Source organism: Lithobates pipiens, unplaced genomic scaffold (assembly GCF_037356315.1).
Source record: "Lithobates pipiens isolate NorthernLeopardFrog02 unplaced genomic scaffold, aLitPip1_a1.2 Scaffold_27, whole genome shotgun sequence".
In the NCBI taxonomy this organism is placed as follows: domain Eukaryota; kingdom Metazoa; phylum Chordata; class Amphibia; order Anura; family Ranidae; genus Lithobates; species Lithobates pipiens.
In genome coordinates, this window is record NW_027507788.1 from 138962729 (window position 1) to 138990050 (window position 27322).

The following is a 27322-nucleotide window of genomic DNA, read 5'->3' on the forward strand; positions in this document are numbered from 1 at the left end:
ATACTTATTGTACTGTCAAATTATAAAATCTCCAATTTATTGTAGTGCCAAGCTCTAACTAATTAATTGACTTCACTTTATATTCAGTTCACACTATTACATAGTTGTTAAATAGATAGTTAAATAAATTGTACAATCAAACTGTAAATTGTGTGGTCGGCTAATTATTTAACATTTATATAACATGAAAACGCTTGCATTTGCCTGAATACATAGTTTTTCAATTCAATGTAAATTGCAGCAGAACATTTGTTTAGTTGGTGAATGCATTAGGAATGTCTGTTTTAATGGGAAAAATGCTTTGCTTTATTTAAAACTGCTTTTCACTACTGTTGAGACTTGAGACAAATGACTGATGTACTTGCTACTGGTTCCAGTTAAGAACATAATTTGCAAAGTAGTAAAAAAGATAAAAGTAAATTAATGAAATCTCACCATTGTCTTTTTATCAGCTTTCTGAATTGTGTATCCTGTGATTTCAGAATTTCCATTGTCTTTAGGGGGCTGCCATTCCAGAAGTGCATTAAAGCCCCAGATCTCCTTGACCATTACAAGATGAGCTGGACCGGGTTTATCTATAAAACATAATTCATTTATTAGAAATGCTCTAAAACTGCAGTAGGTTTTAGTATTTAAAGATTATATTTGCAAAGTAGTTTTATAATGTGAACTATATATATTCATTATACCTTTCTATCCAGCAGGTGGCACTGCAGTATGATAGTGTGTTTTCTATGGTACAAAGTAATATCAGGATGTATTGTCTGTATCTAAGTGCATGTAATTGTATCCTCCTGTTTCCTGTAAAGATATGTTCTTATAATTCTCCATGACAGTAACGTATTCTGCTGCATACAAGAAGCTTCCAGCCATGATTTTAATACCCAAATTATCACATTTCTAAAACTAATTTACCTCTGCTCTTCCTTATCTTTCCTTACCTAAACATGTTAAATAAAGTGTATAGCCCAATGCTCCTATTGTTCCTAAATGAAATACATGCCAAGTAAGTGTAAAAAGTACCTAAAACATACAACTATCACAAATACATTGGAACTGTAACAATCATAATGTGTCGTAACAATATACAGTATACCACAGTTCAAATGAAACTGCATGTCATAAAACAGGGTCCAATCTAAAATCTTCCAGAAACAATGTCCTTGGAAATAAGCATTAAACATCTTGCATGACTCCTATCAATTTCATAAATTATTCACCACACTGTGTCTACAAATCTATTCTATGATATCAAATTATCCCCCACCTATTTCTAAAAATCTGATCATTTTGTAACTTTTCTAAACAAGTTTACTAGGCTAGGTGCAAACGGTGCCGCCATTACAACACCTCCAGTCTAGAAATAAAATATAATACTGTACCAAAAATAAATTCTACTTGTTGCAAATTCTAAACTGCTTAGAATATGTTTAATCTGTTTACTGAGTATGCGTTCTAATATTTGCAGTCCCCACTGGGCTGCCCTCATACAATCTTTGTGGACAATATATGTGTACACAGGAACTGCGTATACTGTTGCAGACACTAGTTTTTTTCAACCTACTTATCACTTTCAAATAGTTGATTATATCCTTATTATCCTTTATGATGGGGTTTTTAGTCAAATCAGTGTTTATTAGTGGAAAACATGACAAAGCATCTCACGTGAGATTTAAAAATACAGCTAAGGTTGGCATGGTATGAACAATAGAAGTACAGGCAGCTACATGCCATTCACACAGAAAAAATACATAGGGGGTTATTAACTAAAGGAAAATCCACTTTGCACTGCAAGTGCACTATGGAAGTAAAGTCGCTGTAGATCTGAGGGGGACATGCAAGGAAAATAAAAAACAGCATTTTAGCTTGCACATGATTGGATGATAAAATCAGCAGAGCTTCCCCTAATTTCAGGTCTACCCCTCAGATTTACAGCACAAAGTGGTTTTGCCTTTCGTAAATAACCCCCATAGTGTTTACATAGTTGCGAGAGCGATCAATATTATATGGTAGCAGACTTTTTCTATTAAAGAGGGGCATAGCCCCAAAATGAAGAACAATAAGGGTGCAGGAAGCAGTAGCTACATACCCAGTGCAGCGAGTAAGAGACAGAAAGAAGAGAGAGAAAGGGAAAAAAAGGGGTGAATCATGTCACAACCAATGTGGTGGCCGGGTTGAAGTTTCTACCTCTAGCGGTTGTATCATAAATCAATACATTATCCACTCTGGAAACGATTAAGTCTATCCCGAGTACTATTGTCCTTCTAAAGTTTTTTTTTTCTTTAGGTCTTTGTGGATCTTAGGGAAATAGTACATGGAAACTATTAAGTCTATCCCGAGTACTATTGCCCTTCTAAAGTTTTAGTTTTTTTCTTTAGGTCTTTGTGGATCTTAGGGAAATAGTACATTTTGCTTTGCTTCTAAGACCCACAAAGACCTAACCCCCCAAACACACACGCACATCCTGCTGTAGTATGTGCTTGTGAGATTTGGGCTACTCAACATTCTCAGGGATCCTGTCAACAGGAATATGTAGGAAGATTACATAACTTCATGCACCAACTGACTTTCCAGGAGTTTTTTTTTAGATCAAAGATGTTACTATTTCTATGGAATCCACAAAGGCCTATGCCCCCCTACCCCCTTGTTGACGATCTTGTTGGCAGGAAGATGACCTCACTACCAGCACTTTAGAAGTTGGAGAAAGAGGAGTATGTTATCTAACTGTTTTACCCCCCCCCCCCCCCCCACAGGGATATAATTATTTAGGGAGGGGAACCTTGATAAAGTGGAGCTTGCTACTGAGGTGTATGGTCAACTTTAACAAAAATCTAAAGCCAAATGTTTTTTTTTCTTTAAATATTGTAGGGAATCTCTATATTCCTGGTCAGATTTTCTTGCTGTCTGGGCGCTTGTCCTAGGAGTGAGAGAAATGCTCTCCAAAATGAGGCAAAATCCTCAGTTGTAACTGTAATAGGTATCCTTATTGGAAGATTTACTCTTGGTTTGTTGGCACACGTAACATTTTGTATTTCCCATCAGTTTATGTCCTGGTGGCAATGGTCACTAAAACAACCACAGAGAGCAAATCTCCCCAGCAGTGACACAGACAGCAATAACAACTTCACGCAGTGGAAAAACAGGCAATGTGCAATATCTGCACATCCAGCACTACTTCAGTGAAAAAATAAATAGTACCTGCTGATTGTACATGTAAAACAAAAATTCCCTAAAGCTGGACAAAAGGGAAAAATAAAAATGATAACAAATAATTGAAAAAAAACAAAACAAAACGATGATGCTCAATCCACAAAAATTTCGAATCTATTTAAAAACACATGTATTTTCGGCAGACAAAATAGATGATAAAGAGATCAATGATCATTTTTTTTTTTGCAATTACAAAGATTGATTTCCACAGAAACTCTCCTTTGGTGGCATCTTTAGAGCAATACCTCAAAAAAGGAGAATCTCCAAGGGCTTGAGAATCAAGATATTCCCCTCTTTTGAAGTAGAGGATGAGAAATTTAAAGCGCAAAGGACTGGCATATTGAATGAGGCATCTAAGGTACTAATGAGGTTGATTATCAACCATAAGAATACACGTTTAGAATAGCTTAAAATAGACATCAGTCAGTCTAGTTTCAGGGAAAGGCATCCAAATGGCCTCTTTGGATCAAGAAGTCCCTGGGACACTCCACTGGTAGCTTGGAGAGACCGGGGCATACTCAGTGTGTTCCCCCAGAGCACCCAGTTCCCGATTCATTGGGGATCAGTATGTGAGTCAGTATCCAGCCCCTGTTTCTGATGGACTTCACTTAAGTATCGCAGGACCTTCACCTTTGGGGAGATCTGGGAGTTGCCCTTGTAACAGGCCCAGTGACTTGGTCCCTAAGCTGGACCATGATGAGTGTGCTGCTCCTGACTTCAATATCCTTCACAGAGACAAGACATAACCATCTGGCTCTCCTTATCTGAGGGTCTCGGCATGTATGTGTGAAGGTTTCACATCTAGTTGCTGCTCACTGCCTGCATGTCAGAAAATATCTATCACTGAATGGCCTTGTGCTCTTCTGAATTGTTAGCTGTAAGTTCCCTCAGTTGGAGATAGAGTAAGCCTGGTGGCCTTCTTGGGACCTAACTATCACAATCTATGTACTCTTTTTGTGGCTGAGTTGCAGCCTCATGGGGAAGTTTCTTCAGATTCCTTTCTTGTTCCTGTTTCTAATCAGGTAATTGTTTCAAGCAGTATGACTAGGATTCCTGCCCTTTGTTCCTAATCTGAGCATACTTCATTGGTTTCATTTAGGTTTGATGTTTCATGAAACCTTATTTTTGGATAACAGTTAGGCAGGTTTGCAGATTTCCTCTGTCAGACCCAAGGGACAACTTCAGGTGTTGGAAAGCTGGGTTCCGTCTCATCTGTTGACATTTTGGTGTCATATGCAGCCTGGGACACCATTATTCCTGTTTATCCTTTTAAGAGTGCCTTCCACTCACCTTACTTTCCATCGGTCAGTTGATTTTAGTAGTTGGTACCCTTAAAATTTCTCCTAGTCTCAGGGTGTCATGGTCCAAAGTACCAGGTCGATCCTCTGTGCTCCACCGTCATCATGGTAATTCCCCTTCCTTGCAGAAAGCTTCAACTCTTCTGGTTTTGATTTGGGTGTTGCTCCTTGAGATACTTCTGCATACAGATAGTTCCATATTTTCTTGGAACATAATGTAAGCTGTGCAAGACTGGCCACTCTGCACAGTGCCTACACCAGTCATGCTGCTGAGTAGGAATGGGCCAAAAACCTCCCAGTTTGGTTTGCACCAGAACATGCAAACAGGCAAAAAGTTCCAGCGAACATGCGAACACTATTAAAGTCTATGGGACACGAACATGAAAAATCAAAAGTGCTAATTTTAAAGGCTTATATGCAAGTTATTGCCTTAAAAGTGTATGGGGACCCGGGCGCTGCCCTAGGGAACATGTATCAATGCAAAAAAAGTTTTTAAAACAACCATTTTTTTCAGGAGCAGTGATTTTAATAATGCTTAAAGTGAAACAATAAAAATGAAAGATTCCTTTAAATATCATGCCTGGGGGGTTCCCTTAGTCTGCCTGTAAAGTGACGCATCTGTGAAATGTTCCCTCAACATGGGGAGGGTGCTTTGGGGTCCAGTGAGAGATGACATCATCTCTTGCTGCATGTCCCGCATCACCGCTCTTCTGCCTTCACTAAATGGACCAGTGCTGCCAGCAATGCAGCGTCAGTGCACATTTGGTGGCACTGGCTGGCATGGCAAGTGACAACCCACATCTGGTGACTGATGACGTGGCAAGTGACAACCCACATCTCGTGACTGGTGATGTGGCAAGTGACAATCTGCAAATGGTGGCAGGAGATGTGGCAAGTGACAATCTGCAAATGGTGGCAGGTGACGTGGCAAGTGACAATCTGAAAATGGTGGCAGCTGACTTGGCAAGTGACAATCCCCATCTGCTGCCAGGTGAAAGTGGCAAGTGGCAATCCACATCTGGGGGCAGGTGATGGTGGCAAGTAACGCTCTGCATTTGGTGACAGTGGCATGTGACACGCTCCATCTGGTGGTACGAGATAGGGCAAGTGACACACCCAGGGCTCCCACTAATTCTGCGTTATGGTGAGTTGAACCACTTCATTATATATTAGAATATAACAATAGAAACAATGAGCTTCAATCACCCTGACACCATATCAACCATTGTGCCATGATGATTGAAGCGCCAACACCAGCCATTGCCTGCAAAATATGGCTTACCACCTGTCCCTGTCAACCCCCCCCCCCCCGCGGGTTAGGGAGCGCTGCTATGGGCTCTAGCCTGGGATCTTTTGCAGACCTAGCCATGCCCCTGCTACTCTGCATTGTGAACATAAAATAATGGGGCAATCCCTTCAATTCTTAGATAAAGCCTATGAATATTTTACTATTAGGAGCTTAGTTCTGTTACATACTTTACAAAAACCAATATTACAGCAAAGCGGAATAGGAAACAGCAAGGTTTGTCTCAGATTAACAGGATAATTTTCCTATTTCCAGGCTTGTGCAATTTAAAATCTGAATTTGGATGTATTGAAATAAACCTCCTTTCACATTTTGCGGCTTCCACGAGCTTGGTTTAGAAGCCTTAACTGGATATTATACTCTAGGATTAGATATAAATAGATCAGATAAGGGAACATGATCTTTGCAGATATTCCGCCCTCGTGAACTTTAAATGTTGCGCTTGCATCAGTCAGCAATATGAAGACAGGCGTGAGCAATGTTAGTCAGACGGTCTACATGCATTAAGACTGTGGAATATATTTGGTAACACTATAAGTATCTTTCTGCAGTAGAATGTATTTAAACTGCTTTGACTAACTGGTGATAATGGAATGCAATAGAGAACTTAATAGACTTTACTTTAATGGGAAATGTCCTAACCCATATTTACTTATTTGCAGATATAACAAGTGAATGTAATTATTATTATTTTATTTATTTTTTATTATTATTATTATTATTATTAATTATATTATTTAAATTAAGCCAATCATTATGGATAGACTTGTGTATTTTTTTCAACGATGTAACTATACAATATCTATAAGCTGGGGCGTTTTAAAACTTTGTACTTATATTTTCAGTACAAATGTACATGGCAGCATCGATATTTGTTTTTACATGTATGCTGTGCTTTATGCTTAGAAGTACAGCATAATAGGTGTGCTTTAGTCTGCCTTATCAGCAGTGTCTAACTAAAAATCAATATCACTGAAGAAAACCTCTTTAGGCAACACATATTGGGAACAATACACTGTCCAGGTGGTTTTGTATTTAATATTTCCATAGCAGTTATCTATCAACTGTGATGATTTTACTATCTGATTGCCACAAAATGGAAGCTCTAAAACGTCACTGGCATATGATAAAGAAAAATAAGTAAGTAGTATGAGCATGTGTAGCAATGACAGAACTGGACCTTTCTAACTGATCAGAATACAATATGTGTAAAACAACAGATCTGGGAGCATTTGGGAAATAGACAAGAGCTGACTATTTATGACTGAGGGGGGGGGGGGGGGTCCTACAACCACCCTATTTGTGTGGATGAAGGACACTTTTTATGGACAGCTTAAGATATGGTAACTTTTCAGTTAATATTTAAAAAATATTGAACAATGGTGGGTGGGGAAAGGGGCAAAATGATAAACAAAACCAAAGGGAATTTAGATGAATATATAAGCACTTATATTATTGAAATGCCATATATAGCCCCATATGAGCAGACAGAGTGAATGGAGGGTGTACCTTCTCTTGCTTTACTATAGACTATAGAGCACCATCTGCTGGCATATTACCTGACCAAAAGAAAAATAAATAATTGTTTCCAAAGCCTGAAACATAAAACAATAAAAAAAACAAAAAAACAACAAAAGTACTAGTAGTTGCACTTTTAGCTGCTATCCCATTCATAGCAATTTTTTTATGGTATGTTGATTGGGCCTTTATTTTAGGTTAAAGTGGTTATAAAGCCTAAACATTTTTTATCTTAATACATTTTTTGGGGTAGTAATATTCTCCCCTCACCCCCCCTTTACACTTAACTGAGCCCTTATTCGATCCAGCACTGTGTCCATCTCCTCTTACTTCCTGGTCACACAGGCTTTGCTGAATCTATGTGAGCCAGTGGCTCCCATTGCTGTCAATCAAAATCAGTGGGGAGCGGGGCAGAGGCCACTGTCTATGATAATAGATGCACACAGTGAGGTTTAGGAGCCAACCCGCATGAGTGCCCAATAGGAAGAGGCTTCCTATGGGAGCACTGGTGAGAGAGGAGGAGCTAGAAACGCTAGTGGGGGACCCGAGAACAGGAGGTTTGACCAGCTTTGTGCGATTCCATTCCTTAGAGCAAGTAAGTATTAACCTGTTTGTTATTTATTTAGTTTTTTAAATTACATTTACAATAACTTTAAACTATTTTGTTTCTTTCATGTGCATTTTGTTTAAGGTTGGCATTTTGGGATAGGTTTGACTTGTTACTGACCATCTGTTCTTGAAGCAGCCTTTTGTTCATAGCACACTGCTCTATTGCTTTAAAGGTAAAAAATAATAAGCTCAAGAAACATCTCACATTATTACTTACATTCATAGCACCTACTTAATTCATGTAGCAAAAATTCTCTCTACCGATGAAAAAATAAATCCTACCTGTGCTCTTTGTCCAAAATAAAATTTGGCCTATCTTTGCTTATTACTGCCGGTGTCTTTTCGAATACTGTCCCTCGTCGGATAGTGTCCTCCCTGTACTGCGCCTGCGCAGTACGGAGGACAAGGAGGCACCGAAATTCTCCGAAGATGAACGGCGCCTGCACACTGAGCTCAGGTTCAAGCCCCACCATCCAAGTGGACATAGAGTTAGAATAAAAAATTGCCAAGCAAAGTGAGGCCGTGCCTGAAGCGTGGTGAGTGAAGCGAGCCCGCGAGGAGCTCAGTTACTAAGTGCATAACGTATGTCTACTTGCATGGTGGGGCTTGAACCTGGACTCAGAAAGTACTATTAAGTGCGCAGGCGCCGTTCTTCTTCAGAGACTTTTGAAGTCTCCTTGTCCTCCGTACTGAGCAAGCGATGTGCCTGCGTAGTATGGGGGGAAAAAATTCCAATGGGGGGACAGTTTTCGGCAGAACACCAGCCAATTGTATGTCTGTAGGCTCTCGGGCTCTTTAATCCTAAGATAGTGTTGTATCTGTGAGAAAAGGGACAGCCACAGTAAACTTCTGCCCAGTTTCTAACTGCCATCCAAAGTGGGAGTGGACTGTAATTATTTAATGAAAAAGTATGTGTCACTGCTATAATTACCTATAAAAAAGCCTTTCTTTCAAACCGAAATAAATCACATTGGGGTTGTGTTGCTGTATAAAAGTCAGGCTAATTGTAAAAATAAACAAAAAACAGCCAAGTATGTTCTGTCAAGTGTACGCTATCGCTGAGACTGTTGGTAAAAACAGTTCCGTAACATCACCTACAGCTTTAAGGCATCCTGCAAGCATGTTATTTAAAGTAGTCCTATATATTCAATGTGGCCCTCAAAGCCACATGGAAAGACTCTTTCCCCACTGTGTGGTATTTTTAAAATAATGATTTTGTATTGGTGCATGTCCCTCATAACACAGCCCAGTGTGCATAGCTTTTAGCAAAATGGCAGTAGTTTGCCTATTCACACAAAAAAATTGCCAAAAATGTACAAGATTTGCCACCTTTCCCCATAGGCTTCAATGGGATTATCTCAAGTTCAAACCTGATTTTCAAACAAGATTTACCAGTCCCTTGGCAAATCAAACCCAGGCCGATTTGCTTATCACTAATGACAACTTTATTCCCAGTATTTTTACAAGGTTTTACAACTTACCGACAATGCGAATGTTAATTGTTGCTGCGTCTTCCATATTCTCGATCTGAACTGATAGGTCATATTTTCCTGAATGAGCCCTTTCAGAGGATCTTATAAATAAAATGGTGTCTGATTCGGAAGTTCTGATGCTAACTTGCTTTGGATCCAATGGTTGGCCATCCTTAGTCCATGTTACCTTTGGTCTTGGTTTTCCCTGTTATGAGAGGGTCAAGAAAACACAATATTAAGAATTCTCAAAAAAAGCAAAATACGTGCACTTCACTTAGTGTCCATTTCATCACTGTTTTCACAGCTTTCCACAGTTCACAACATTCACTCAGTGGACTCAAATCTTCTCAAAGTGGACATGCTGTAGATCTTAGAAGAACAGACAAAAAAGGATGCACATGTGGATTTACATTTCAAATGCCATTTTATATCTATAGGTCAAAACATTAGTTTCAGGTGCCAGAACTCCTGCAGCAGTATCTACTGGAAGAGGAAAATTAGCCTACACATCAGAGGATCAAGGCATAGGTAAGGTTATGTTTACGTAAACGATAGTTGTACTTTTGTACATATAATATATATATATATTGTATATTCTACATATCAGTGCCCATCAGTGCCACCTTATCAGTGCCAACTCATCAGTGCCCATCAGTGCCGGCAGTGAAGGAGAAAACAACATTTTAAGTAAGAAATTTCAGTCTTTCAGTTTTAGTTTGTTTTATCAAAAAATAAAAACCTCAGAGGTGATCAAATACCACAAAAAGCTCTATTTATGGGAAGAAAATTATAAAAATTTAGTTTGGGTACAGTGTTGCATGACCGCACAATTGTCATTCAGATTGAGACAGCACTGAAAATTGTCCTGGGCAGGAAGGGGCGAAAGTGCCTGGTACTAAAGTGGTTAAACTTCCCTCTTTAAGCCACTCGCACTGTAAGGTACAACCTGACCATGACTACGAACATAAATTGTGAAAAACGAAACCAAAAAATATCAAAGGAAAATGAACCAATTACTGAAATTAAATGTCCCAATATGGAATGACTATACTTAATGAGTAATCAAAGTTTCACCGACAGTGCAAATCATGATGAGAAAGACCAGAATAAATAAAAAATGTCCTTCCGGTGATATTAACACCATCCAACACCACAAATGAAGTGAAACCTCCACCATAAAAAAAGAATGCTTACCAGCTTGCATGCACCTCCTATCACTGGAGGGCCATCACACTTGTGGCTAATATTCTGCCAGGGCCTTTATCCATACAAAATGATATGTAAATGGAACTCCCACCATATATGAACTTCCCACAGCACAGGTGCACCGACAATCGCAGCTCAGTCTCAGCAGACACCCTCCACGGAGCCCATACGGCACAAAATCTCCCTTCAGATAGTCATGCTCACGGAAGTTCCCCAAAAAGATATAAGGCTCACCATAGTGTAAAACCATATAAACTTTAATCCAACTTAAAAATATTACACTTACATTAAAATTGCATAGAATATGCATTGGATAATCTTAAGGCCGGCTATAGCATAAACACCCATCCTTCTGGGATCTAAGAAGCACAGTGACGTCAGCACGTCGCTCTTCCCGATTCGTTTCGTCACACACTGACGTCATCCATGTCACATGGCAGGGGTCTGCCCCCCTGCTAAACTCTACATGAAATGGCTGGCGGTACTTTTTTTTTTAACAAGGTTATCTTTATTGGTACACATATAAAAGTTAACAATAACAGACAAGAACCAAGCTAGCATGGTCAAAGATGAAGAGAGAAACATTTTGCAAACATCTCACAATGTTAACCAGATATATAGGGGAGGGGGGAGAAGGAAAAAAAAAAAGGGAAGGCCAAGCAGAAAAGGGACCTACTGGGCCATCCAAGGATATCAAACTCTATCACACTTTTTACAATTCCTGTTCATGTAAATCAGCATATTTAAGAGTAAGACAGTACTGATGATTTCCAGGACAAAACAGTAGGAGGAGTGGAAGAATTACACTTACAAAGGATTTCCTTCTTGGCATAGTACAGGAGGTAAGAAATCAACAATTTAGTATGGTGAGCTCTCTGGACATCTGCCTGTAAACTTAGCAATGCCATCTCAGGGGAAACTGGCTGGTTCAGTTGCAGAAAGACATTAAAAAGGTAAAAAATTTCCATCCAGAACTGAGACAACTGAGGACAGGTTTAAAACATATGAAAATATGTGCCTAGAGCTATGAAAACAGCGGGGGCAGATGGGCGACCTCTCAGGATATATCCTATGAAGCCATAGGTAGTATAGTACATTCTATGCAGAAATCTCTTCTGTATCTTCTGAGATAATTAGGCCTTCTGGACCAAACATGAAAAACTGCCCACCATTGTTTTCATTAACGATCAATCAAGAAGGGCTACATACAGGTTGGAAAGAGGCGTTTGTAGAGTATGCTATGATAAGGGACTCAATAAGAGCAGCTTGAGCTGGTGGTACTATTTAGTCAGGCGTGTGTGAGGGGAATGGAGTTTCCAGTAGTAAACTCATCAGTTAGGAAAGCTCACACAGGAGCTGGGGGACTTAGCTGTCTTAAAAAGGGATAGATTTTGGCCTGATGCTGACTGGAGTGATCGAAGGGGGGGGGGGGGGGGGCAGCATTATAGCAATGGGCACATGCACTGAAGAAATATGATGTTTCATGGAACCCTCACATCCCTGTAAAAATCAGGCTCAAATACTGTGTGTCGATGAGATAGTAAAGTCTCTTTTTGACATTTAGATTGCATTGGTTTTAAATAGCTATATACAAACACTTGCACATTTTTTTATCTTACCTGAAAGGGAATAAGTAGGTTGACTTGCTCTCCTACTCTCTTAATATATGTCTGCCTCAGCTGCCGTGGTAACCTGATTTTTGGTGATTCTGGTAAAGAAAAGAAAACAATAAATGCATAGCCCTACAATCTGCATACTTAACTGTGTGTTGTTACAGTTTCAACAATCATCTGAGAAAAGTATGTAGCCTACCAATACGTGACCTAAATATGGTAACAGGTCCTAACTGAACGCTGACCTCACTGGCTCCATAATTGGTCTAGCTCAGTGACTCAGTAACTATTCCAATCAAATCCTCTTTAGTAGCATGGGAAAAGGACCTTGGTACTGAGTAATTGCAGAGAGCTTTGAGTACAACATACAACTCTACCAAGAGTGTGAATTTATAGGAATTAACTCAAAAAAAATTCCATGCATTGGTACTTGATTGTTGGAGAAAATGTGGGGGTCCCGGTACCTTAATACATATTATATGGTCTTGTCCACGTCTTTCCAAATTTTGGCCTCCAGTTTTAAACCTCATTACATGAGTTTTGGGATTGAAAATTCTGTTATCTCCAGGTATGGCATTGCTTTCCTTGGGAGTTGATTCTATTCCTCCCACATTTAGAACCCTGGTGACACATATACTTTTAGCAGCCTATCTCACTTTATTTCGACAATGGAAGCACTCCAAAGTCTCGGAACTCAGAGAAGTGATCCAAACAATGCACAATCATGGTACATATGAAATATTTTTGCATCCCGTATTGGAAAATACCCTACTTTTATTGTATTTTGGCAGCCTTGGTTGATATGGTACTCTAAGATCTTACTTTTGATACAGTTCCCTTCTTATAGCTGGAACTTCCCATTAGTCATTTATCTCTCCTCTAGGACTATAATGCAATTAATCCTGACTGTATTTGCTTGTTGTTTAATGTCAACTGTTTTCTTAATAATGCTCTCTTGTTGTAGACTGTACACTTTGAGCTCAGCCTACGCTTGGGTTGTACATTTTGTACTATGTGCCTTATTGTTTTTTTCATATTCGTTGAATGTTTTTTGCCATTTTGCCTCTGTATGTTTTTCTATAAAACCAAATAAAGATGCATTGGAAAGAAAAACTATTCCAGTTAAAGAAAGTCAGGCAACTGAAATTTTTCTTGTACACTGTGACACAAAGGAATTTTTAGACTTCCCAGTTATACTGCCCCCTACAGGAGAAATTGAGATTGTTGCCGGCCCATTACACAGCAGTTTTTTATATCCAGGGCCAGATTAGGAGCATCATGGGCCTTATGCTGAGTATTCTGGGATTCTGGTGGGCCTTTTTATATAAATAAATGAAAAATGCAAAAAAAAATGTGTTAAAGCAGTAACGATGAGCCTAATAAAGCCTCCAACATGTCACGCTTTCTAATAGTGCATGCTCATGGATTAGCAACAAACTATGGTACTTAAAAATCTCTATAGGCAACACTTTAAAAGCCTATACAGGTTACCAGATTAGAGTTACAAATGAGGTCTGGGGCTCAAATTTTTACTCGTACTATAACATTTGTGAGGATACCTCAAATGTGTGGTGCATATGTGTGTGTGACCTACATATGCCTCTGTTTTTGTGTGCATGCACGGCAAGACAGGCAGGACGGGGTGCTTTAAAATAAATGTTTTTATTATTTGTTATATTTTTTTTCTTTTTATACTGTTCCTTTAATTTTTTTTCTGTCAATTTTTTTGCTATCACAAAGAATGTAAACATCCCTTGTGATAGAAATAAGCATTAAAAGGTCCTACTGAGACATCTGGGGTCTATTAAACTCCAGGTCTCTCCCTTGCCCTGAAAGCATCTGATTAAACCAAGATTGGTTTGAACAGATGCTTTTTCCAAGCCAAAAAGGATCTTTTTACATTCTGCAGAAACTGGAGGTGACAAAATACTAATCGCTTCCAGTTTCTAATAATTTAGAGATGATCTGGGAAGTTCTGGTCCCTGATCAGCTCTATGGTAAGCCGGTGGAACTGCTGGCTTCAGTCCCAGGCTCCCCCATGGGATGGAAAAGCCCAGAGAGGTACTAGAGGGTGGTGGGAAGGGGGGAGGACCCCTCTTGTTGCCTGTAAAAGAAATCCGGTGGCTAAATAGCTGCTGGGATTGCTTTAAAAAAAAACTGAAGAAAATAAACAGCTGCTATAAAAAACAACACAGGTACAGACATCAACCCGGTATGCCACTTCAAGCTTCCAACTTATATATGTACACGGGGCGTTGCATGAGCAATGCAATGCCAGACCGGGGAGATCTCTCCCCATTAGCCCATTGTATTATGTGCGTGTGGTATAAGTTGGGTTTTAGGGTCAGATAGGGTCTGCGTCGCCCCAGGTAGCATCAGGTTAGTGCCAGTACCGCTAACACCCATGCACATATAATACACCTCCCTTAGTGATATAGGGGGTTATTTACGAAAGGCAAATCCACCTTGCACTGGAAGTGCAGTCGCTCTAAATCTAAGGGGTGGATCTGAAATTAGTGGAAACTCTGCTGATTTTATCATCCAATAATGTGCAAGCTAAAATGCAGTTTTTTTATTTTCCTTGCATATCCCCCTCAGATATACAGTGACTTTACTTCCAAGTGCACTTGCAGTGCAAAGTGGATTTGCCATTAGTAAATAACCCCCATAGTATCTGAACAGATCAATATCTGATCTGATCGGAATGTATACTAGCGTCCCTAGCAGTTTAGGGTTCCCAAAAACGCAGTGTTTGTGGGATCAGCCCAGATACCTGCTAGCATCTGCATTTTGTCCCTCTGCCCACCCCAGCCCACCCAAGTGCAGTATTGATTGATCACTGTCACTTACAAAACACTATACACACATAATTGCAGCATTTGCAGAGTCAGGCCGCGTACACACGCGGGGACTGTTCGCTCAACTTTGTCCGCTGAACAGTGTTTCAGCGGACAGTCCGCTCGTGTGTGGGCTTTCAGTGGACAGTTTCAGCGAACAGTCTGCTGAACAAAGTTTTTCGGAATTTCCGAAAAACTGTCCGCTGAAACTTGGTTTGAGCGGACAGTCCCCGCGTGTGTAGGCTTGTTCGTCAAACTAAGTTCCGCGCATGCTCAGAAAGAATTTATACGCCGAAGGTTGCATTGCAGTGTATAGGACGTCGTTTTCTAGTCCCGTCGTACGTGCCGTTCACGTCATCGCGCACGGTTTCAGCGGACTGTTCGTTCGTCGTGTGTGGCCAAGTCCGTCCATGCTAATTTTGAGCGGACTGTCCGCTGAAACTGTTTGACGAACAAAGTTGAGCGAACAGTCCCCGCATGTGTACGCGGCCTCAGGCCTAATCCCTGTGATCGCTAACAGTTTTTTTGGTAGCATTTGAATCAGTTGCTAACAGGAGCTTTTTTTTATCTGTGAGCCTCACTAGTGTACCAGTAAATTTAGAGCCCAAAATGGCAAATCGAAGGTACACTAGTTAAGAGGCCTACCCATTTCTGAGCATGACAGATAGTGAAGAGGAAGTCACTCATTTGTCAGATTCAGGCTCAAAATACGATCCTGTAGACGACAGCGGCTCCATGACAGATAGCTCTGATGATGGAGTTGTGGTCCCTGCCAAGGTCAGGTGTACCAGACCCTGATCTTCTTCTGCTGTTGAGGTGCAAGAACTGCAGGGCTCTCGTATGGAGCAGAGAAGTACTAGTGCCGCTATTCCTTCTGGTGAACTGGCAAGCACCAGCGGCCTAGTACACATACCTCACAACTTTTTGAGATGGGAATGAGGGACACCTATCAGCAAAAGTATGCAGGCATAGGACACACCCCTGGCCACTCCCCCTTAAATGGGAATTGTACACAAAAACAAGATTTATTAAACCCACAAGTGCTTTTTTTACCACTACTATTCCTTTATATTGGCTTCTGGAATTTTCAAATGCAGCAATTTAGAAATCAGATGAAAGGTTTAGCACTGGGAAACACTTTTTGAAAGATAAAAAGTGCATTTTATATACAACTATATAGATCAGACCAAAATGAGGGACAATTGAGGAGGAAAGAGGGACAGAGGGACATTGCTCCGAATCAGGGACAGTCCCTCCAAATCAGGGACAGTTGGGAGCTATGCTAGTACACCCTGGTCATAGTCAAACCAGCACTGCAGTAACATGTGGTGACGTGGTGAGTCCCATAAGTGCAGTTCAAGCTGGTGAGGTGGCAAGCACAAGTAGTGTTCTGCTGCCACCAAGAAGAAGACAAACACAGGCCTGTCGTGCCCATAGTGCCCTTCCTGCTGCATTTGCCAATCCTAATTGGGAACCCACCACTTCTGCTGCACCCGTACTTCCCTCATTCACTGGCCAACCCGGCATTCAGATGGAAACAGTTGATTTTATGTCACTTGATTTTTATTCGCTGTTTTTCACCGAAGATCTCTAAAGATCTATTGTGGACAAAAAGCAATTTGTATGCTGGTCAATACATCGCCGTAAATCCCCAGTCCTCCCTTGCCAGAGATTGGAAACCAACTACCGTTTCCAAATTTAAGATCTTTCTGGGGCTATCCCTCCTCATGGGCATAACCAAAAAGAGTGAGTTGCGGTCATATTGGTCCACTGACCCAATTGCCTCTATGACAAGGGCATGATACGAGCAGATCTTACGATTCATGCATTTCAACAACAATGAACACTGTCGTTCTCATGGAGACCCTGTATACGATAGGCTCTACAAAATTCGGCCCCTCGTAAACCACTTCAACCAATGTTTTGCAGACTTGTTTACTCCCCATCAAGTTGTCTGAGTTGATGAGTCCCTGATTACGTTTTCTGGCCACTTGTCTTTCAAACAGTATCTTTCCAGCAAGCCTGCCAGATACGGGGTCAAGATCTATAAGCTCTGTGACAGGGCCATATAGTTTTATGGTTTACAAGGGAAAAACTTCCGAACTGCCCAGATCACATAGGGAGCGCTGGCAAGATTTTGTGGGACTTGGTGTCACCCTTATTCGGAAAGAGGTACCACTTGTACGTGGACAATTATTACACGAGTGTGCCACTTTTTAGTCACTTGTTTGATCATCAGAGCATGTGGCACTGTGCAATCTAATCACCGGGGCTTACCTCAGAGGCTTGTAGATTCCCATCTTAGGCTGGGGAAGAGAGCCTGCTTCAAGTGTAATAATTTGCTTGCTGTGAAGTGGAGGGATAATAAGAATGTTTTCGTTTTTACCTCCCTTCATGCAGACACGACGGTCCTACGGCGACTGGTGTTGTGGATAAACCCCTCTGTGCCCACGTATATAACCTTAATATGGGAGGGGTGGACCTCAACGACCAGTTGTTGCCGTCGTACCTAGTTGCCCGTAAGGCCAGACGCTGGTTCAAAAAAGTGTCTGTGTATTTATTTCAACTGGCTTTGCTGAATGCTCATGTGCTATACAGAGCTTCAGGACAGACTGAATCCTTCCTTAAATTCCAGGAAGAGATCATCAGGGCCCTTCTGTTTCCAGACTGTGCTCCACCTCCCCTTCCCAATCCAAATACAGTAAGCCTGCTGCATGAGAGGCATTTTCCGTATGTCCTCCTGAGTACCCCTACCCAACGAGCCCCCCAAAGAAGATGTCATGTACTGACAATCCTGGTCTTTGCATTGGTGAATATTTTCAACGCTATTTTCAACACCATACACTAGTGTCGGCCTATATTTTTATGGCCATTCAACTGCAGCACTGATTTATTTATCTTGAAAGCAACAGTGTTTGCTCCCACGATAAATAAAGCCGTGACTCCAGCGCCGTAGGAGGTGATTTCACCACCACAATTAAAAACAAAATGGTGCATGTATGCCCATCATTAGAAGTGGGTGGATGAAGGGAGGTATTCTAATGGTTGGCATACCCACCGTTCAATCTCTTTTTTACGTTCAGCCCACAGGCTGCATGAAAAAAAAAAAGATTACAATATATGCCCAACAAGGACTAGCAATGCACTGTTATGATGCTGGACTTTGAGTGGTTATACCAGAATGATGCCTGTGGGCTTAGATAACATCTTGGTATCATTCTTTTCAGCCAGCGGTTGGCTTTCATGAAAAAGCAATCCTAGCTGAAAATTAGCCTCTAGACTGCTTTCACAAGCAGTGGGAGGGAATGTCCCTCCACTCCCAACGTCTTCCATGGTTTTCTCTGACTCTCCTCTCCCAACAGGGAACCTGACCATAGAGCTGATCAGAGACCAGAATGGCTCCAATCATCTCTATGGCCTAAGAAACCAGAAGCTACGAGCATTTCATGACTTAGATTTCGCCAGATGTAAATAGCGCCATTGGGAAATTGGGAAAGCATTTTATCACACTGATGTTGGTGTGGTCAGACACTTTGAGGGCAGAGGAGAGATCTAGGGTCTGATAGACCCCATTTTTTTCAAAAAAAGAGTACCTGTCACTGCCTATTGCACTCATAGGGGATATTTACATTCCTTGAGATACCAATAAAAAAGAAAAAAAAAATGAAAGGAACAGTTTAAAAATAAGATAAAAAAGCAACAAAAAAAAAGCACCCCTGTCCCCCCCTGCTCTCGAAGGCAAGCGTCGGTCTGGCGGCAATTGTACAATGCATGTGAGTTATCACCGCAAAGGTCAGATTGAGGGCAGTAATTTTAGCAGTAGACCTCCTCCGTAAATCTAAAGTGGTAACCTGTAAAGGCTTTTAAAGGCTTTTAAAAATGTATGTAGTTTGTCTCCACTGCATCCTTAATAGATGTCTGTTTAACTCCTGTTAATTTCCTCTGCAAAATGGTCAGACCTCAAAACCATATTCTGTTAGTGTCTAAAATTAGTTGCGAGTCTTATCTTTATGAAGCTTTTTAAATCTCACATGCCCCATACACACTATCAGTTTTTCTGCTGAGTTTTTCCTTCAGGTTTACCAAAACCATGTAGTGCAAGGGCCTGCCTGATTGCATACAAATTGAAACTCCTAAGGTTTTACCTCATATTATATGGTTTTGGTAAATCTGAAGGAAAAACTCAGCAGAAAAACTGATAGTGTGTATGGGGCTTTAGACTCTTGTGAGACCCCTCTCATAGGCCACTACATGAATGTTCCAATCGTTTTGCATTAGAAAATGATAGAATAATGCTCTACGTTTAACAGCAATGTTAACCTCCCTGGCGGTATGATTATTTCAGCTTTTAGGTGCTGAAAGCGGTACAATTATTTTGCATGGAAATTTGGCGTTTTTATATTATAGGCCTGTAATTCTTAGAAATAATTCACTTAAATCTGTCCAAACAAGAGTCTAATAGACATCCCGGGTATAAAATAATTTTAAATATGAAATCATAAAAAATTATATATATATATATATATATACAGTGGTGTGAAAAAGTGTTTGCCCCCTTCCTCATTTCCTGTTCCTTTGCATGTTTGTCACACTTAAGTGTTTCGGAACATCAAACCAATTTAAACAATAGTCAAGGACAACACAAGTAAACACAAAATGCAATTTGTAAATGAAGGTGTTTATTTTTAAAGGTGAAAAAAAATCCAAACCATCATGGCCCTGTGTGAAAAAGTGATTGCCCCCCTTGTTAAAACATACTATAACTGTGGTTGTCCACACCTGAGTTCAATTTCTCTAGCCACACCCAGGCCTGATTATTGCCACACCTGTTCACAATCAAGGCATCACTTAAATAGGAGCTGCTTGACACAGTAAGGTCCACCAGAAGATCCTTAAAAGCTAAACATCATGCCGAGACCCAAAGAAATTCAGGAACAATTGAGAAAGAAAGTAATTGAGATCTATCAGTCTGGAAAGGGTTATAAAGCCATTTCCAAAGCTTTGGGAATCCAGCGAACCACAGTGAGAGCCATTATCCACAAATGGCGAAGACATGGAACAGTGGTGAACCTTCCCAGGAGTGGCCGGCCGCCCAAAATTACCCCAAGAGCGCAGCGGCGACTCATCCAAGAGGTCACAAAAGACCCCACAACAACATCCAAGGAACTGCAGGCCTCACTTGCCTCAGTTAAGGTCAGCGTTCATGCCTCCACCATCAGGAAAAGACTGGGCAAAAATGGCCTGCATGGCAGAGTTCCAAGGAGAAAAAAGCAAAGAGAACATCAAAGCTCGTCTCAATTTCTCCACAACACATCTTGATGATCCCCAAGACTTTTGGGACAACATTCTGTGGACCGATGAGACAAAAGTGGAACTCTTTGGAAGGTGTGTGTCCAAGTATATCTGGCGTAGAAGGAACACTGCATTTCATAAAAAGAACATTATACCAACAGTAAAATATGGTGGTGGTAGTGTGATGGTCTGGGGCTGTTTTGCTGCTTCAGGACCTGGAAGACTTGCCGTGATAAAAGGAACTATGAATTCTGCTGTCTACCAAGAGATCCTGAAGGAGAATGTCCGACCATCTGTTCGTGTACTCAAGCTGAAACGAACTTGGGTTCTGCAGCAGGACAATGATCCTAAACACACCAGCAAGTCCACCAGCGAATGGCTGAAGAAAAACAAAATGAAGACTTTGGAGTGGCCTAGCCAAAGTCCTGACCTGAATCCTATTGAGATGTTGTGGTATGACCTTAAAAAGGCCGTTCATGCTCGAAAACCCTCTAATGTAACTGAATTAGGACAATTCTGCAAAGATGAGTGGGCCAAAATTCCTCCTGGACGCTGTAAAAGCCTCATTGCACGTTATCGCAAACGCTTGGTTGCAGTTGTTGCTGCTAAGGGTGGCCCAACCAGTTATTAGGTTTAGGGGGCAATCACTTTTTCACACAGGGCCATGATGGTTTGGATTTTTTTTCACCTTTAATAATAAACACCTTCATTTACAAATTGCATTTTGTGTTTACTTGTGTTGTCCTTGACTATTGTTTAAATTGGTTTGATGTTCCGAAACACTTAAGTGTGACAAACATGCAAAGGAACAGGAAATGAGGAAGGGGGCAAACACTTTTTCACACCACTGTGTATATATATATATATATATATATATAAACTATAAATAATTATAACAAATAATAATATAATAATAATAATAAAAATTATTCAATAATGTAATCAAATCAAAAACACTGAAATATGCTGAGTTGCAGAATTGTCGCTGTCATTACGCTCGTACAGCGGGGGGACATCGCTGGATCCAGGGGACAAGGTAAGTACACCCCTCCTTGGATCCAGCGATGCGGTCCCGAGTCTAGCTCGGGAATACCGTTCAGGGCTGTCTTTAAGGCAGGGCAAAAGGGGCAGCTGCCCTGGGCCCTGTCATTGTTGTGGGGCCCAAAACAGCTGCCTCATACTTGCCAACTATCCAGGTTTAAATTCCCTTGTCCCTTGAAGTTTTATTCCTGTGCTGTGTCCCAATATCTCAGTCTGCAGTGTTGGTACTAATGCTGCCCAGCTCTGCCCTATTGTTGTGTGCAGATGACTCACCTGCAGATCCTATGTTTACATGTAAATAACCGGCATTCGTATGTAAATAGCGGCGACAATACTAAGTAAATAGCTGTGGCCAGCGGCATTGGTATGCAAATAAAGGTGGCATTCCTATGTATATCATGCTCCCCTGCTGTGCTGTAACCTCTAGCAACTAATCAGTGAGCCGTAATGTGTGCTGTAACTTCTAGCAACTAGTCAGTAAGCAGTAATGAAATGATGTAACTGCTGGCAACCAATCTCAACTGCTGCCTGATCTGATACAGAAAACTGATTTTAAGTCTAGCTGCTATTTATTGTATGTCTCAGAGTAGGTGGAGAGGGAAATTGCATGGGGGGGGGGGGGCCCAAGAAAATTTTTGCCCAGGGTCCAATCTATACTAAAGACGGCCCTGATACCGCTTATGGTATTTAAATCTCACCCGAGCCAGACTCGGGAATACTACCAGGGAGGCTACCCAGCAAGATTTTGTCGCAAGGAAGTACAGAGCTAGGAACTCCTTTCCAGATATCTTCTCTCTACAGTAACAGAGAGTTATAAGATACTATTATCTGCTAATTTTTGAATTATCAAACAAGGGTGTTCTAACTCTTGAATTTGAATGGTTAGGCACACTGTTAGGTTTATGAGAAAAATACAACTTACGCACAATCTCCCGAATTGTAACTGGCTGTCCCAGAATGGCTGGTTCACTTTTACCGGCAATATTCACAGCACGTACGCGAAATAAAAGTTTTTCTCCTGTTGGTAGATCCTTTGCTTTGTATCCACATCTTTCTACCAGCTCCAAATTGGTCGCAACCCATTCATCAGCTAAAAGATATTAAAGTGGTGTATAATAGAAGAAATAAAACATACATAAAGTTTCAAACTAAAGCTAGATTTTTATAAAATAACCTGTTATGGCATCTTAATTTTATAAATGTTGTTTTATAAAATAAATTAAATCTAGAACTGGTTATGGGGCCCAGAAGCCCAGGGGGGCCTTTACTGTTAGTACATGTACTTATTCTTCTATGCAGATCCCATGAATAAGTCGATAATGACGAAACATGTCGGATGTGGCTGTACGGCGATCACGTGTAACGTTTGACGCTGCACATTGAACGAGGAAGTGGAGAGCTGTTTCGAACCTGAGGGGCTGGTGAGATTGAACCTGCTTTCTTGCATCCGCCATGACCATTACACACCACTGCTAAAAATCGTTTGGGGAGTTGCTGTGATTATATTTCTTTGCTTTTAAAGATTTTATTTGATGTGAGTATAATGGATGATGTTTTTTCTGAGTGTTTTAATTAAACTGGTTTAGTTTACTACACTATTGGGAGCACTTCTTTATTTACATATGGAGCGATCTTGATTGATGTTCACGGTCGGAGTTTGAAAATCCATTTAACCCCTTGGTGTGTGGTTGAAAGCACTGTTGTCGAGCACAAGAGTGTAAGGCACTACGAGTTGGTGAGTGCGCCTTTTGAAGGGAGAGGAGTCCCTGTCACATATGGTGTGGTGGAAGAATTAAGAAGATTATTAATTTTTTGGAGAAAACACTGATGGACTTGTCACTTTAGTGAAATTTTTTTGATATAATAAGAAATCACTTTTTCCTTCATATAGTTTTTTCACTTATGTCACAGGGTGGTTTATATTTAATCATTTGATGCAAATGGATTAATTCACATGTTTGTTTTATTATTGTGTTAATCACTACTATATTTTTTTCACTATTAGAGGTTTAAGAAATAAATCACACTTGATCTGACTTGACTTCAGGTTTGCAGCTACCCCCACCTCCCAGACAACTTACACCAGGTATATGGATTGGTATCCCCATATGTAACAGCTTCATGTAGAGGTTTAGAGAATAAATGATAAAGACAACTGTATAGTAATAAGTGCAGAGGCATTTTTATTTTTGGCTAATAAGCTTTATATAAGACAGCCACACCTCTACCCAGTTACCAAAACGATGATCTGGTTGCACACAGACTGCAAACTTAATTTTTTATCATGTTAAAAAGGACTGAAAGCAGCAGGGACAGGTGTTTCAAACAAGATGCCCATAAAGCTAGGGCTGTGTTAGGACCTGGATCTGAAACCAGGACCTCTTCTGTGTCTAGCAGTAACTCTTCTTGCTGAGCCACCTGCAATGCTGTACAGCTCCCTGTCTGATTTCTTAAGACAACCTTGCTTTGTTTCTTGTTTGTCTTGAAATTTGAACCCCTTGCTCCTCCCATGATATTCCTAGTAAAGCCATGCCTTTGCACTTCCTATTTGCCAGATTATTGTGCTTTCTCCAGCCAATATCTCATCCTTGTCATTCTTGCTGCTGTCCGTATCTTCGCTACCACTTGTTGCCAACCTTTGGCTTGTTCCTCGACTATGCTTCTGTTTGATCCCAGCCTGCAACCACTTGTTACTGACCTTTGGCTTGTTTACTGATTACACTTCTGCTTGATCCCTACCTGCTGTATCTGCTACTGGATCCCAGCTTGCTCACCACCTGGTGGAGCGATTCTGAGGACCACAACCTGGCACTAACACACAGCAAAACCCTTCTCCACCACCAGGGACTCTGGTGAATGACTGTTAGTACATAGACCCCGCACCTCAGGGGACCATGCTTCATCTGCCAGGGTGACCTGTTTGTGAACCTATCCAGCTGGTCAGTGGGAGCCTCTCTACTGGTATAGCTACTGGCCTTTGAGAGCAATAGATTGTTGACATAGACTTCACCCCTGCTGGGGCAATGAAAACAATCAACTGTCTTCAGGACATAGTCCATAATCAACAAGCCTACAATTATTGTCTCTTGTTTCATTTAGATGACCTAGAAGACCAGCACCAGGAGAACAGCGTTTGGCTGAAAGGCATCCCAGAGGCCAGGGGTAACAACAACCTCACTCCATTTTGGACTGTGGACCTACAGAACCTATCAAGCTAGAAAGAGAGCAAAGGACACCAGGCAACTGCAATCCCAACACCATCCAACCTTGGGATTTGTTTTATAGGGTACACTTTTTCCAACAGAAAGAATTCCCAACAGAAGGTGATCTTGGATTTCAACCCAGCCCAGCTGAAACTACACCCAGATATATGCCCCCAGACACTCGCCTGCCACAAGTCTCTCTGTCCACTGACAAGAGCATTCCAGACAGCTAATATCAATTATCACTTGGGATACCACTTTCATCTTGGCACATAAGAATGAGAGAACTCAAATCCTCTTCTTACTGACAGATCTCCCTACTTTTACCAAGGCCCTGGATCTCCCGATGATGAGACCGAAAACAATAAATAAATAAATAAAGCGCAGCACTCCTCAATACACATGCCCTCCTTATGTCCTTAGGACTTCATCATAGGGTCCTTCGATGGATATTCTCAAGTCCCCCAAGATTTAGAACAGTTATCCCATAAATGTGTGATGCAAACCTGTTTGGGGGATTGCCTCCTCATCCTGCTACCCAAAAACCTTCTACACCATGACTCCTTTCTTCCCCCTTAACCACACTTGGCTTTAAATTTCCTGTCTCTCCTACACTTTTACTTGTCTACTATTCACCTAATATGTGTTTCCCCTCTTTTAATTTGTTTCTGTACATCAAGGTTCTGCAATCAAGTTAAAATCCTCTTGCAGGGATGTTTAACCACTTAAGCCCCGGACCAATTTGCAGCCAAAGGACCAAGCCCCTTTTTGCGATTTGGCACTGCGTTGCTTTAACCGGTTCCCGACCAGCGCACGACGATGTACGTCGACAGAATGGCACGGGCAGGCATATTGGCGTACAGGTACGTCCAATATTCAATGCCGCCCTGCCATCGGGAGCGCGCCGCCGGCGGCGCACTCCTGCGCTGGTCGGGACCCCCGTGAGTCCGGTCGCAGGACCCACGGACTCGATTGCCGCGGGCATCCCCGCAATCGTCTCACGGGACGGCTGAATGGAGGAAATGCCGTGTAAACAGCATTTCTCCATTCTGCCTAGCAACTAGTGACGTTGATCTCTGCTCCATGTGATTGGAGCAGAGATCAGTGTTCACTAAATGAAAGCCCAACCCCCCCACAGTTAGTAACACACCCCTAGGAACACTTAACCCCTACACTGCCACCCACTGGTTAACCCCTTCACTGCCAGTGTCATTTACACAGGAATCACTGCATTTATATAGCAGTGATTACTGTATAAATGACAATGGTCCCAAAAATGTGTCAAAAATGTCTGATGGGTCCCCCACAATGTCGGAGTCACAATAAAAATCGCTGATCGCCGCCATTACTAGTAAAAAAAAAATAATAAAAAATTATTAATAAAAATGCTATAAAACTATCCCTATTTTGTAAACGCTATAACTTTTGCGCAAACCAATCAATAATCGCTTATTGCGATTTTTTTTACCAAAAATATGTAGAAGAATACGTATCGGCCTAAACTGAGGGAAAAAAAAATTTTTTTATATATTTTTGGGGGATATTTATTATAACAAAAAGTAAAAAATAATGCGTTTTTTTCCAAATTGTCGCTCTATTTTTGTTTATAGCGCAAAAAATAAAAACCGCAGGGGTGATCAAATACCACCAAAAGAAAGCTCTATTTGTGGGAAAAAAAAGGACGTCAATTTTGTTTGGGAGCCACATCGCACGACCGCACAATTGTCAGTTAAAGCGACGCAGTGCCGAATCGCAAAAAGTGGTCTGGTCTTTGACCAGCAAAATGGTCCGGTCTGTAAGTGGTTAACTGACAATTGCGTGGTCATGTGACGTGACTCCCAAACAAAATTGGCATAGTTTTTCCCACAAATAGAGCTTTCTTTTGGTGGTATTTGATCACCTCTGCGGTTTTTATTTTTTGCGCTATAAACAAAAATAGAGCGACAATTTTGAAAAAAATTCAATATTTGTTACTTTTTGCTATAATAAATATCCCCAAAAAATATATAAAAAAACATTTTCTTTTCCTCAGTTTAGGCCGATACGTATTCTTCTACATATTTTTGGTAAAAAAAAAATCGCAATTTGCGATTATTGATTGGTTTGCGCAAACGTTATAGCGTTTACAAAATAGGATGATGGACACATCGGACATTTTTGACACATTTTTGGGACCATTGTCATTTATACAGCAATCGGTGCTATTTAAATGCACTGATTCCTATGTAAATGACACGGCAGGGTATGAGTTAACCACTAGGGGGCAGTGTAGGTGTTATGTATGACGTTATGTGTTTTTTTTTATTATAGGGGCATGGCCTGGCATGTGACATCACTGATCGTCTTTCCCTATAAAAGGGAACAGGCGATCGGTGACAGCCACAGTAGGAAGCATGGGGAGAGGTTTGGTTGCACAGACCTCGCCTCGTTCTTCAGCTCTGTGACCCAATCGTGGGACACCAGTGGTGATCGGGTCTGCTGGTCCCGCAGCAACAGTCACGGAGCACGGCTGGGCACTTAAATAGCAACGTACAGGTACGTGCTTGTGCCCAGCCGCGCCATTCTGCCGACGTACATCGGCGTGAGACGGTCCTTAAGTGGTTAATAATTACAAATAAGATACACTCCCAGGTTGACTTCAGTACACTTTCTGCCACATGTTATATAATACCTGATACCTAGAGTATGCCTAGAGTGTGCCATGAAAACACCAAATT

General features: G+C 41.1%; 1 protein-coding gene across 5 annotated transcripts in view; it reads right to left on the reverse strand.

Moving 5' to 3' along the window:
- LOC143934174 (myosin-binding protein C, fast-type-like) overlaps positions 1-27322 on the reverse strand; it is a 242826-nt gene that overhangs the window by 23655 nt on the left and 191849 nt on the right. For all 5 annotated transcript variants that reach the window (XM_077457560.1, XM_077457562.1, XM_077457563.1 and 2 more), the window contains 4 exons: positions 22325-22492; positions 12239-12327; positions 9423-9618; positions 436-575 (listed from right to left, as the gene is read on the reverse strand). In XM_077457560.1, coding sequence (XP_077313686.1) covers positions 436-575; positions 9423-9618; positions 12239-12327; positions 22325-22492 — 593 coding nt within the window. The remainder of the gene's footprint in view (positions 1-435; positions 576-9422; positions 9619-12238; positions 12328-22324; positions 22493-27322) is intronic.